Here is a 14,501-nt window from a genome sequence, read left to right as displayed (position 1 = left end):
CTAACTTGGTGGCAGAGGAGGGGATGGGCTAACTTTGAAAGGTTCTTTTAGTCTCATGACAGAGGAAAAGGTCTTCTCACAGATGTGTGTCTTTATAACAGCAGTATCCCTGGGGTCTGACAGACCTGCTTCAAATCCTGAATCCCCTGAGACCCAGAGTGTAGTCTTGGGCAGGTCACCAAATCTCTCTGAGCCAGTTTTCCTGGATGTCAAATAAGGCAAGGAGGCATGGAAGGTGGGGCAGGAAAAAGAGAAAGGGCAAGTAAAGTGCAATTTCAGGACAGTCTGTGTGAGCAGCCTCAGCCTGATCCCATGTTATGCTCCAGAGAGGAAGTCCTGCTCAGAGGCCACCCACCTTTCCCATCCTGGGCTCTGCAATCAAGGCCCGGAATTCGGGGTTGTTCTGAGCGTAAGACCTGAGGTGAGCGGAGATATGGTCCACCTGTTTTCTCCAGTATCCTAAAGAAGGAGAGAAACCCAAACACATGGATGATTCTTCTGGGGTGAAGGAGGAAAAGTGTCAGCATGCAACATGCATTTTCAGAGAGCTCATTTCTCTTTGCCAAACTCTGTGATGTTTTTTGCTTTCTGAACCTCGACTGTGCACTGGAATAAGTTCCATGAATATTATAGAATTCCAAAGGAACGTATTTTGTTTGCCATATCTGGGGTCTTTTTCTTTTATTCTTTTAAAATTAACCATATTGAGAAACAACTTACTAATAAAGTGCCCCTATTTTAAAGGTAAGTGCCCCTATTTTGAGTTTTGGAAAGTGTATACATCCCATCGATATGGAGAACATTCCCATCACTCCAGAAAGCTTCCTGTGCCCCTTTCAGTCTGCACAGGGTTTAAAATAATTCGAATTTATTGCCACCATTTAAGGCCTGAGAGAGTTCACATGAGTCTGGTTTCTCGTGCACAGGTGGGCGATACAGCAGCACTGGGCCTGCCCTTCTGCCAGGCCTGGCTGCCTGGGGCCGAGGGGTGGCTGCCCTCTTTGGACGGGGCAGGGCGCTCCAGCCGGCCACAGCCCTTGCAGGCCTGGCTGCCTGCCTTTACTTCCTGGCTCTGCTCTGTGGCCACTTGAGTATGAAAGCCTGCATCGGATCCCACCTCATCATTTTACCAGTGAGGACAGTAAAGCTGAGAGCAATTGGGTGGCTTTTGCAAGGTCATCCAGACATCTAAATCTTACTCAGCCTTACTTTCCTTACCTATAAAATGGGACTAATACCTCTTACCTCATACGTTATTGTGACACCAAATAAGAGAACCTCAGTGTCTTAGTTTGGGTTCCCCTGACAGCAGAGCCTGAGACGAATATTTAGGACACGTAGTTTCTTTTGAAGGTGACCCTGGGAAGCACGAATGATGGAGCAGAAACAGCAGGACAGGGCAGGAAGGGAAGTCAATTAAGAATCTGTTAAAAGCTGGTCAACGCCGTGGGCAGTGGGGCTCCGTCCTGCTGGGACCTAAGAGGAACCAGGCAGAACACACCCCAGGTCTGTGTGCTGGACAGAAGGACCGAGGCATTCACTCTCCGCCCCCGGCCCCGTGTGTGAGCTCCAGCACTTCTGAACTGCACCCGCCTGTGGACCGGCAGTCTTCTACTGCTCTGAGGCAGCAAAGCAAAGAGATGCCGTGGCACGTTTGACGAGGGACGCGAGCTAAGATGCGCAGAACCAACCACCACGCTGTGCTGGAATCAGGAGGGCAGAGGGGTCTGGGCATCACGAGAGTCGGCTGCCAGTAGCTGACATAACACCAGAGGGAGCACTGAGCCCAGCACAGGGTTTGGCACAAAGTAGGCACATTCACCCCACAAACAGTCACTGAGCACCTCCTGTGTGCCACACATGAGGGCTGGGGATACAGCAGTGAACAAAGTTCTTGCCCTTGAGGAGTTCACAGGTGGACCCAGAGAAAATACAGGTAAATAAATAAATACGCAGGCAGGAGTATGCTAAACACGAAGATCTGACTGAGAATCTACAACAGATGTACAATTCCAAGATCAAATGTCAACTCTCAAAAAAGCCTACAGGGAGGGCTTTATGGAAAGGCTGGGAGGGGTGAGGGGGTCTTTTGGAAAAGGTCCTGGCAAGACCTAAGTCCTCTTTTGGGGGGTGAGGTCTGCTCCCTCCCAGCTTGGGATGAAAGAGGGTGTTCCAGGGGCTGCCTTCTGCTATAGGGAACTGAGGTCCCATGTCTATTTTCTGTTGGTGCCAAGCAAAGTGCCCCAGAACTTGGTGGTTTAAAACGTCAACCACCTGAGGCCTCACACTTCTGTGGGTCCGGAGTATGGTCAGCGCCCAGCAGGGACGGCTCATCTCTGCCCCACATGGTATCAGCCGAGCCATCAGCTGAGGCTGGGGCTCCGAGATGGCCTCATCCCTGTAGCTGTGGCCTCGGCTAAGATGGCACAGAGCTGGGGGTCGCCTGGCCTCTCTTTTCCCGTGACTGCCGCCTGCACCCTTTCAAACGTCAGCAGTCTTTGTGGTGGCTGTTGGCTGGGCCTTGAGGCATCTGTCCTCATTCAGTGATCTGTCCTGACCTCTTTACACGGCACTCACTTCCTGGGGAGTAAGTGCAAGCTCCCAGCCCTCCTAGGTCCAGGCCCGGAACTGTCGTGGTGTCTCTTCTGCCACTTCTGCTGATGAAAGCAACTCGCAAGGCCAGTCTAGATTCCAAAGGAAGGGAAACAGCATACAGGGGTGGGAGAGGTCATTCTGGTCATCTCTGCAGACGATCGACCAGGACACTCATGCCTGGAAGACAGTGGACTGGGTCCTGACTCCCAGTTGGGAAATCCATGAGGCAAGAGAAGAGCTGGGAATGACTGACTCCCAGCTCTGCAGCCCAAGGAACTCAGGGGACCTCATTCCCGTGGAACTATAAAATAAACAAACATTTAAAGTGTCTGGGGCTTCCCTGGTGGCCCAGTGGTTGAGGGTCCGCCTGCCGATGCAGGGGACGTGGGTTCGTGCCCCAGTCCGGGAAGATCCCACATGCCGCAGAGCAGCTGGGCCCGTGAGCCATGGCCACTGGGCCTGCGCGTCCGGAGCCTGTGCTCCGCAACGGGAGAGGCCACAACAGTGAGAGGCCCGCGTACAGCAAAAAAATAATAAAAAATAAAGTGTCTGGAAATGGTTCTAGGGACATAGAGCAAATACAGAAACATCTGAAGAAGAAACTGTGCCAAAACTCAGAACAGCAAGAGTCTGTGGTGTTTGAACGATGACCCACCCTCTCCTCCTCTCTCTCAGCTGAGCACGATGAAAACTTCATTCCACATGGTTCAACCATAAACACACAGCTCCCTCTCCTCCCAGCTCCCAGATCCCAGCTGGAGAGCCACGGAATCTTCCCAGAAGAAGCAGGATTTCAGTGTTTCTCATCCCGCCCCCAATTACCTGCTGCAGAGACCAAATTCTGGGCAAGTGCAGTCAGGAGTGGGGGCCCCCCTCCTCTGTCCAGCCACCATTTATGGGATGGACGCTCTCCTTTGGGTCTGGTACACTGAGAATACTGCGGTCCAGGTCATCCTCGTACAGGCTTATTTGTAAAGCAGAGGTCTCATAGCAGAAGAGGCAAGTCAAGAAGACCAGAGGTGACAGCTGCACCCCCTTCACTGAGTGCCCAGCCGCTGAAGAGAAACACACCATTGTCCCCACCCCCTGATCCAGAGCATTGGCTCAGATATTTTGCACAAGGGAAGATAAGACAGAGAGCTCCGAATCTCCACAGGAACCCACTCCTTTGGCAAGAGTGTGAGGAAGTTCAGGCCTAAGGATAACAGTGAATGATGTGGTAAAAAGCAAGTAAAAGAAGCCTAGAGATAGGAGTTAAACCATAGGCTGGCCAGTTTACCAAAGAGAACCACAGAAGTAAACAGCTAAGAAGAGCTCTCCTGAAGTCTGAAAAGTATCTCAAACACTGATCTCAAAAACTATCCCTATAAAGAATCTCAAATTTAATTGGATTAGGGAGCCGACAGCAGCCGCGCAGCGGGCCCAGACCCACGTGACCGAAGCTCCTGCAAACTTGGGCGCACGCTCGCACCACTGCGCCGGCGGCCCGAGCGATGAAGACGGTGGCCCCCTAGACGCGGTTCTACTCCAACAGCTGCTGCCTGTGCTGCCATGTCCACACCGGCACCATCCTGCTCGGCGTCTGGTACCTGATCATCAATGCCGTGGCACTGCTGATTCTACTGAGCGCCCGCCCTGGCTGATCCAGATCAGTATCGCTTTTCAAGTTCTGAACTCGGAGGTGACTTGGAGCTCATGGATGATGCCAACATGTGCATTGCTATCGCAATTTCTCTTCTCATGATCCTGATCTGTGCAATGGCTACTTATGGTGCATACAAGCAACACGCAGCTTGGATCATCCCATTTTTCTGTTACCAGATCTTTGATTTTGCCCTGAACACCTTGGTTGCAGTCACTGTGCTTGTTTATCCAAACTCCATCCAGGAATACATACGACAGCTGCCTCCTGATTTTCCTTACAAAGATGATATCATGTCAGTGAATCCTACCTGTTTGGTTCTTATTATTCTTCTGTTTATCAGCATCATCTTGACTTTTAAGGGTTACTTGATTAGCTGTGTTTGGAACTGCTACCAATACATCAATGGCAGGAACTCCTCTGCTGTCCTGGTTTATGTTACCAGCAATGACACTATGGTGCTGTTACCCCCGTACAATGATGCCACTGTGAATGGCGCTGCCAAGGAGCCGCCACCACCTTATGTGTCTGCCTAAGCCTGGAAGTGTGGCATAGCTGGGAGCGATGGCTTGACTTTCATACATCAGAGAAATAGTTCTTTAATTTTACTTCTGAGGTGAGCTCTCTGTGCCTATTTGTTGCTGAAAGGCTACAATTTAAAATTTTAGATGTTAAGTTGAAACTCTCTGTAGTTTGAAACCTATGCTTTAGCTAGAGCACCGTGATAGAGTAACTGTAGAATTCTTTCTGTGGGGTTGGGGTGGGCTCCCCTAGTCTTTCCTCAGCATTGAAATTACCCAACAATCCGGATGAACCTTTTGTCCGAGGAGTCTGTTGTACGTGCTGAGCCCCAGAGTTGAAGAATTTGTGACACTTTTCTCTCCATTTCCTCCTTTCTCTTTTGAAAGCGTAAAATAAAATCAAAATTATACAATGCTTTTCTTAGGCCACTCCAGTTTATAGAACAAACCGTTAGGAGAAAAGGAATGTTAATCGTGTAAGGAGTCCATATATACACATAAATAAAACAAGAATTTCCTTAGATCCTTTATGATTTAAATTCAGTGACAATTTGAGTTTGCTGGTCAAGGATTTTGTCCACAGGTTAAATTGAGGCCCTTTGTCAATTGCCGGCAGTGGGGACAGTCAGTCACCACCCCGGTGGCTGCTCTTGTACACCCATGTCTGGGGTCACAGCACGGTGTGTTAGAGGAGAACCGATTGGTACTGTGTTGTATCAGGTTCTCCCTTTCTCACAGTTTCCCATCCCCACTCAGAGCCTAGCCTGACTCAGGGAGGACATCCATCAGCTTTTGTCAAGTGGAATTGCTGATATGTATTTACCCAACAATCTGTAAAAAGGTTTTCTTCTCTCCCTGCAAGGCACATCCTACTACTTTGAATTTCTGAGTATGCCTCGTCATCTTTTAAAATGAGTGTAATACAGACTTCAGAAAAATGGGAGGTGGCGGGGGTGCTTTCCTTGCAAAATGCCCTTATCTTGACTACCTGAATTTCAAGGGACTTTTATATATTCGTATGTTCAAAAGTCACAGCTCTCCTGTTTGTTCATTATTGAATGTGCTGTAAATGAAGCCATTTGCAATTAAAGTGAGTTTACCCACATCCAAAAAAAAAAAAAAAGTAATTGGATCAGCCTGTAGAGCAATTTACACCCCCAGAGTGTGGTGGAAAGTAATAAAGCAATCAGCCAGCAATAAGTGGAACTTAAAGGCTGGTTATGGTCAGGGAAAGAGATGGTCAAAGGGAGCCTTGCTAAAATCGCGGTCATCCTAGGGTGACAGGGTGCATGGCCAAGGCCTCACTCTCCAAGGAGCAACTTCAGAGGTGTCCCACTGTGGGGGTGAGACAGAGCTCAGGAACCTGGTCCAGCTGGTCACTAAACAAACAGACAAGCAAATAACAGTAACAAGCCTGGAGGTGAGGTCAGTACCCAGAGTTGCTACAATATGTTATTTTAAATACCCAGGTTCCAAAAAAAAAAAAAAGAAAATTTAAGAGACAAAAAAAGAATGCAAAGAAACAAGAAACTGTGATTCACACACAGGAAAAAAAACAGGCAACAGAAACTGTGAGAGAGGTCACATGTTGGAGATTTAACAAAGATTTCAAAGCAGCCATTGTAAATATATCCAAAGAACTAAAAGAAACGATGCATGAAGAAGTAAAAGAAGGTGCCTCATGAAATACAGAATATCAATAAATACATAGAAATTATATATAAAGAGAACCAAATAGATATTGTGTAGCAGAAAAGCATAATGACTGAAATTAAAAATTCACTAGAGAGACTCAGAAGTTAATTTGAACTGACAAAAGAAAGAATTAGCAAATTCAGAAACAGATCAACAGACATTATGCAATGCAAAAAACAGAGAGAAAAAAAGAATGAAGAAAAATGAACAGAGCCTAAGAAACCTGCAGGAAACTATCAAACATACCAACATATGCATAATGAGAATCCCAGAAGAGGGGACAGAGCAAAATGCAGAAAAAATATTTGAAGAAACAATGGCCCCAAACTTCCCAAATTTGATGAAAGGCGTGAATTTACACATCCAAGCAGCTCAACAAATTCCAAGTAGGGTCCACACCAAAAGACACAATTTTGAGAGACAAAAACAGAGAATCTTGAGAGCAGCAGGAGAGAAGTGACTCATCACATACAAGGGATCTGCAAGAAATTAACAGCAGATTTCTCACCAGAAATCATGGAGGCCAGAAGACAGTGGGATATCATATTCAAAGCGCTCAAAAGAAAAAAAAAACCTGTCAACCAAGAATCCTATTCCCAGAAGTTATCTTTCAAAAATGAAGGCAAAGTGAAGACATCACCAGACACTACAAAACTGAGGGAAGTCATTGCTATCAGACCACCCTATAAGAAACACTAAAGAAAGCCCTTCAGGCTCAAAGCAAATGACTCCAGACAGTAATGTGAATCCATACACACAAAAAAACAAAGAGCACTGATAAAGTAACCATGTAACTATAAAAGACATTATAAATGCCTATTTCTTTTCTTCTCCTAAAAAATATAATAATATATTGCATAAAATAATATGTATATAGGTGTAGTATTTGTCCTATAACATATAGAAATGTAATATCTTGGCCAATAAGAGCACAAAAGAGGTGGACAGGAGCAAAGCTTGATTGGGCTAAGGAAATGGCTCCAGATGGTAACTCAAATCCACAGGAGTAAACAAAGACGACTAGAAATGGGAAGAAAGGAGGCTAATATAATAAAAGTCATAAATATATAATAAAGTTGACCCTTGAACAACACAGGGGTTATGGGCACCAACCCCCCATGCAGTTGAAAATCTGTATATAACTTTATACTTGGCCCTCCGTATCCATGGTCCCACATCCGTGCACTCAACCAACTGTGGATCATGTAGTACTGAAGTAAGCATACAGTGAAAACAAAAAATCCACATATAAACAGACCCACACAGTTCAAAGCCATGTTGTTCAAGGGTCAACTGTAGTTCTTTCTTCTTTCAGCATTTTTAAAAGACATAAGGTTATATAAAGTAATAAATATAACAGTGTTTTGTTGGGTTTGCAACATATATAGATGTAATATATATATGTAGGCATTGTTGTTATATATACCTATAAAACCAGGAAGAAAGAACAGAGCTATATAGGAGTAGCATTTCTGTGTCACACTGGAATTAAATTACTATAAATCTGAAACATATTCTGATAAGATGTGTAAGGTAAGGGGCTTCCCTGGTGGTGCAGTGGTTAAGAATCTGCCTGCTAATGCAGGGGACACAGGTTCAAGCCCTGGTCTGGAAAGATCCCACACGCTGAGAAGCAACTAAGCCTGTGTGCCACAACTACTGAGCCTGGGCTCTAGAGCCCGTGAGCCACAACTACTGAGGCTGCATGCCACAACTACTGAAGCCCACGCACCTAGAGCCTGTGCTCTGCAACAAGAGAAGCCACCACGATGAGAAGCCCACACACCACAATGAAGAGTAGCCCCTGCTTGCCACAACTAGAGAAAGCCCACGCAGCAATAAAGACCCAACGCAGCCAAAAATAAAATAAATAAAATTTTTATAAAAAAGATGTATAATGTAAGCCCTAGAGCAACAACTAAGGGAATAAGCTGGTATGGAAAAACCTGAACGAACTTTTTGGTCAACCCAATATACAGGGGAAAAAACCCATTAAACATTCAAATCTTACATTAGAAAATATGCAACACAAAAGCAAGCAGTAAAGGAGGAATACAGGAACAAAAAGATACAAACATTTAGAAAAGAATGAGTAAAATGGAAGATACAAATCCAACTTTATCAATAACATTAAATGTGAATGAATTTAACAACCCAATCAAAAAACAGAGATTTTAGACACTTTAGATTCAAAAATACAAACAGATTAAAAGTAAAAAATATGGAAGTATATATATCATGCAAACAGCAACCACAAGAAAGCTGGACTGACTATACTAATACCAGACAAAATAGATTTTAAGACCAAACAAAATGTTACTAGATAAAAATAGGGACATTTTATAATGAAAAAGGGTATCATGAAGGTATAACAATGATAAACAATTGTAAGTATGTACCTAATAACAGATAACCAAAATACATGAAGCAAAAACTGAGGGAAATGATGGGAGAAAGACAACTCAGCAACAATGGTTGGACACTTTAATATCCTATTTTCAAAATGGATAGAACAACTAGGCAGAAGGTCAGCAAGAAATAGAACACTTGAACAGCACTCTAAACTAGCAGGACCTAATGGACATCTACAGAATATTCCACTCCCAAGAGAATATATATTCTTCTCAAGGGCACATTCTCTCAATGGATTCTCCAAGATAGACCATATGTTAGGCCATGTCAAGTCTCAATAAATTTAAAAGGGTTAAAATCATACAAAGTATGTTTCTGATCACAATAGAATGAAACTAGAAATCAATAACAGACAGAAATTTGGGGAACTCACAAATATTTGGAAATTAAATAATTCTTAAACAACCAGTGGGTCAAAGAAGAAACCACAGGGGAAACTAGAAAATTCATTGTTGAAAGAAAATGAAGATACAACACCAAAACTTCTGGGATGCAGTGAAAGCAGCACTCCCAGGGAAATTTATAGTTGTAAATGCCTACATTAAAAAAGAAGAAAGGTCTCAAATCAAGACCTGAACTCCACGAAATAAATAAATAAATAATTTCACCTAAAAAAAGAAAAAAGACCTGAACCTTTGACCTTGAGAAACTAGAAAAAGAGCAAACTCCACCTAAAGCAAGAAGAAATAAGGAAATAATGAAGATTAGAGTGGAAATTAACGAAAGACAGAACAGAAAAGCAATACAAAAAATCAACAAAACCCGAAGTTGGTTCTTGAAAAGAGATCAGCAAAATTGGCAAATCTTTATCTAGACTCACCAAGAAAAAGAGAAGTGACTCAAATTGCTAGAATCAGAAATTAAACAGGGGATATTACCACCAACCTTATTGAAATAAAATGGATTATAAAGGGATACTATGGACAGCTGGATGCTAATAAATCAGGCAACTCAGATGAAATGATGGTCAGCATCATTAGTCATCAGGGAAACGCTGATCAAAACCATAATGAGGGCTTCCCTGGTGGCGCAGTGGTTGAGAGTCCGCCTGCCGATGCAGGGGACACGGGTTCGTGCCCCGGTCCGGGAAGATCCCACATGCCGCGGAGCGGCTGGGCCCGTGAGCCATGGACGCTGAGCCTGCGCGTCCGGAGCCTGTGCTCCGCAACGGGAGAGGCCACAACAGTGAGAGGCCCGCGTACCGCAAAAACACCAAACAAACAAACAAAAAAACCCATAATGAGACACTGCTCCACACCCACTAGGATGCTTGTAATGAAAACGTCAAATAATAACAAGTGCTTATAAAGATGTGGAAAAATCGGTACCCTCATACACTGCCAGTCAGAATGTAAAATAGTGCAGCCACGTTGGAAAACAGTCCAGAAGTTCCTCAGAAAGTTAAACATGTTACCATTTGACCCAGCAACTGCACTCCTATGTACATATCCAAGAGAAATGAAAACATATGCCACAGAAAACTTTCTACGTGAATGTTCGGAGCACCATTATTCTTAACAGTCAAACCTGTTCACACACACACACACACACAAAGCTGGACACAACTCAAATGTCTATTACTAGTGAACATACAAACAAATGTCATATATCCACACAATAGAATATCACTGAGTCATTAAAAAAATGAATAAGTACTGAAAACATGTTACATGGACAAAACTTGAAAACGTCATACTAAGTGAAAGAAGCCGGTCACAAAAGACCATATTATATGCTTCCACTTATATGTGCAGAATAAGCAAATCCATAAAGGCAGAAAGTAGATGAGTGATCGTTACATCCTTGGGAGGGGGATGTACAGTGTTTACTTCTGGGGGGATGAAAAGGTTCTAGAAATGCAGCGGTGATGGCTGTACTGCTCATGTACTAAATGCCACTGAATTGTACCCTTTAAAATGGTTAAGATGGTGAATCTTGTGTCATGTGAATTTGCCACAATAGAAAAAGAGATTATGGCAGTCAGCAGTAACGACGCAGACTAAGCACATTCCTGTGTTAGTAGTACACATTCTTTTTTTTTTTTTTTTGCAGTACGCGGGCCTCTCACTGTTGTGGCCTCTCCCGTTGTGGAGCACAGGCTCCAGACGCTCAGGCTCAGCGGCCATGGCTCACGGGCCCAGCCGCTCCGCGGCACGTGGGATCTTCCCGGACCGGGGCACGAACCCGCGTCCCCTGCATCGGCAGGCGGACTCTCAACCACTGCGCCACCAGGGAAGCCCAGTAGTACACGTTCTTATGTGCGACTTCATTTACCAACGTGACAACGGGGCTAAGAGTCAAAACATGCTAAAAGTTTAAGGAAGTGCTATTATTCATACAAAGCAAAATTACTTGAAGAAAGAAAAATAAAGGCACTTCTTGTACATAAAAATGAACCGAAAGGAAGATAAAAAATGTAATTTTCTTTCAGGGAAAGAGTGGGTTCCCTTCTGAGAGGAGAGGGTGTCTCACCTCTCCCTGGGCTGACGGCTGTGAGGAGAGGTTTATGGTCACTCATTTTCTCCTGCCTCTGCTTCTGGGAAGCCATTTCCAGTTCTTTTTTTGCCAGGAGGGTTCCAGACGGGTAGAACAGGCCAGTGGTCTGTGTGCCCACATCCTTCTTATGCCCAGCATCAGGCTTGGGCAAAGGAACATTTAGGGGCTGCCAGGCAGATCGAGGCTGTATAAGCAAGGCAGAAAACATTAAAAAAAAAACAAACTATAATATAAATTAATTCTCCATTTTATCACAGAAAACAATTCTAATCAGGAGTAAAAGTATCTCCAAAACACTGTACCTTGAACTAAAAGGGGTTTTCAGGCCTTGCCTCACCTTCTTTGCTTGTTTTTCGCAGCAACTCCCAGCCTGAGCCCTGAAGCCAGCCCCACCCCTTGTCCACTGACTGTCTCAAATTCGGCAAATCAACTGACGCTCCCTGTCCTGCCACCTGAGGACTGGAAATCTATCCTCTCAGCCCTACAATCCAGAGGAGCATAGACTTTACTACCCATCCACACTCAACTACTGGGCACCAACATTTTCTCTGAGACACTCTCCTGCATCTGGGCCTGGGGACCTGAGAGGACCACCACGCAAGGATATGTACGTTGCACACTGCACAAAAGCATTGCATCTAAAGGGGTAATATTCACATAGTGGACATTGTATGCTTGCATATTTATTAGGACAATTTTTATGGCAAAATAAAATGTCTAACAAAATTAGTAAATTACAATCAATTTCCAACAGATGGCAGTCAATTGTCTTGAGAAAAAAAACACCATGTCTCATTTGCACAAAGGTGCCACCTTGGTTATTGGCAGTCCCGGGATCTGCAAGTGTTTTCATTTGGGTTAAGAAACCATGAACTCCCTAAAAATGAATGCAAAGTTGCTGAGTGCACGTGCATTCTAACAATCATCAAGCTTCAAATTCTTCTAATGAAGAGATCTGAAGAATCTAAAGAAGAGAAGAAACCCGAAAAGTCTTTCTGTAGCTTAGACAAATTCATAAAAGTCTAACACAAAGCTGGTTACAGATTAAGTCCTTCCGAAAATAACCTTGTGAGATTTTCCTCAAATATGCCCAGTTGTTATAAGTGGCAAAAGCAATTTTACGAACCCAATATAAGTTTTCTAAAATATAAAAGAGCAGGGGGAAAGTTCTTGGCGTGCTACATAAGAAATTCACGAGACGAGAGTACATTCTATCCCATGTATTTTAAAGCTCCCTAATGACATTACATCTATTACCTTGCACACGCAGTTAGACTTCGATTTACTATAGATAAATGCATATTTACATCTTTGAATTCTGAAGAAATCACTCGAGTGTTTAAAACATAACGTGGTTGAAGGTATTTACACACCCAGTTGAAAGTCCACGAGAAAGGTCTAAGTGTTTCGGCTCTCTTCCCCTGGGTTGGCTCACAGGGTCGAGAACACAAATTCAGAGTCACAACCCCTTCCTGGGTCCAGTTCTTACTACCATGGAGGCCTCACCTCAGCAAAAGGGCCAGGTTCTCCAGCAGCTGGAGCCAAGCTGTTCTCCACACTAGGTCTTGCCAAGGACTTCACGTAAATACCACAGGAGCCACAGAATCGTGCAGATGGGTGATTGCTGGCTCCACATTTATAACAAACGGAGTAGCAAGTTGCAACGCCAGGCTAGAGAATAGAAAATACTTTTATATTTTCATGAATATCAGAGACACAATTTTCCCATACAAATTACGCCCATACCATACAATCTGCAGCCGTCCAAAGAACACATGCCCATACCCTCTGACCCTGTAATTCTACCTTCTAGAATTTATCCTACAGATGGACAAATTCACAAAGAAGTATATTCAAGATGATTCCCTGCAGGATTGTGGTTTTAGAGGAAATAACTGGAAACAGCCAGCCCTAAACGTCCAGCACCAGGGGATGGTCTAAACGCACCACGGGACATACAGACAGCAGAAAAAATGAGGAGGTTACTAATGAGATACACTGCTAGGAGCAAAGAACTGGGTCTGTGTTCATATTAGACTACCAGTTACTTATTAAAGCATCGAATGGCTGAAAGAAGACCTCTAGAAAGTGGGTAACAGTGATTACTTCTGGGGGTAGGAGCTGTGGGACTAGGATGGGAAGGGAGACTAACCCTTCACACAAAACCTCTTGCATTATTTACATGTGACCCTTACTCCAATAAATAATTCTGAGTGTTTCATTAAAAAGGTAAGTAGACAATTCATAAAAGAAGAAAACACCAGGAGTCAATAGATGAATGAAAAGGTTTAACCTCAAAAAATGCAGATGAAAACAGCAATGAGAGACCTTCTCAATTTGAGAGAACTAATGATCTCTGTCTGCAGATTCTTAGGGAAATAGGTGCTAGGACCCAAATCCCAAGAAGCGATTTCAGCAAGGCTGTGGAAGGGAGAAGCCTGGCTCTGGGGGACCCTGAGGCACAGAGAAGCTGTGTTAAAACCCCCATGGAGGCTCCATATCAAGCTTCCCCTGCTCTCACGTGGACGGGTGGACACAGGGCCGCACAGGGGGGTCAATACACCAATCCCCCTCCCCATCCAGAAGAGAAGGAAGCCCCAGACCAGTGCAAACCCTGGAAATACGGTGGTACTTCTGCCCCAAAGAGTAAAACTATGATGAGCTTCACCAGTGAATAAATTAGAACAAAGAACATGCGCTCCTTCATGGAAAGTCGAGGGAACTGGTGCCTCACATATCTTGAAGCCCCCGTTACCTGGGACGCCAAAGACAGCGTGCCTACCGCCCTCGCTGTGAGGATGTTACTAGAGAAAAAGCCTGAGGAGAGGGGGCAGCCTGAGAGGTCACGGCCGAGGCTCATCCTCTCTCCTTCGGACTCTGGTTTCCATCTGGCAATGTCAACTTACTTGCCACTCCTGACACAGGAGAAGAATTATTTTCTTTGCGGGAGGGAGTTGGGATTGTCTCGTGAGACTTTCTGAGACTCTGGCAGGTGGACCTGGACTAGAATCTTTGCTCCCGCTGCTAAACCCCACGGCAGAGGTGGCACGCGGGTGCCCTGGTCGGCTCTGTTTACAGACGAGGGAAAGCGAGGCACCGCGGGGGTGAGCCCCGCGATCTGAACCCAGGCCAGCCGACTC

General features: G+C 44.6%; 1 protein-coding gene and 1 pseudogene across 5 annotated transcripts in view; one reads left to right on the top strand and one right to left on the bottom strand.

Moving 5' to 3' along the window:
* Positions 1 to 14,501, bottom strand: part of DZANK1 (double zinc ribbon and ankyrin repeat domains 1) — a 74,951-nt gene that overhangs the window by 15,096 nt on the left and 45,354 nt on the right. For all 5 annotated transcript variants that reach the window (XM_029221864.1, XM_029221863.1, XM_029221865.1 and 2 more), the window contains 3 exons: positions 12,868 to 13,032; positions 11,338 to 11,545; positions 356 to 459 (listed from right to left, as the gene is read on the bottom strand). In XM_029221864.1, the coding sequence (XP_029077697.1) occupies positions 356 to 459; positions 11,338 to 11,545; positions 12,868 to 13,032 (477 nt within the window). The remainder of the gene's footprint in view (positions 1 to 355; positions 460 to 11,337; positions 11,546 to 12,867; positions 13,033 to 14,501) is intronic.
* LOC114894813 lies at positions 4,074 to 4,829 on the top strand (annotated as a pseudogene).

The sequence above is a fragment of the Monodon monoceros genome, unplaced genomic scaffold (genome assembly GCF_005190385.1).
Source record: "Monodon monoceros isolate NGI ecotype Baffin Bay Population unplaced genomic scaffold, NGI_Narwhal_1 Super_Scaffold_13, whole genome shotgun sequence".
Classification (NCBI taxonomy): domain Eukaryota; kingdom Metazoa; phylum Chordata; class Mammalia; order Artiodactyla; family Monodontidae; genus Monodon; species Monodon monoceros.
This window is presented reverse-complemented; position numbering and strand designations above follow the sequence as displayed.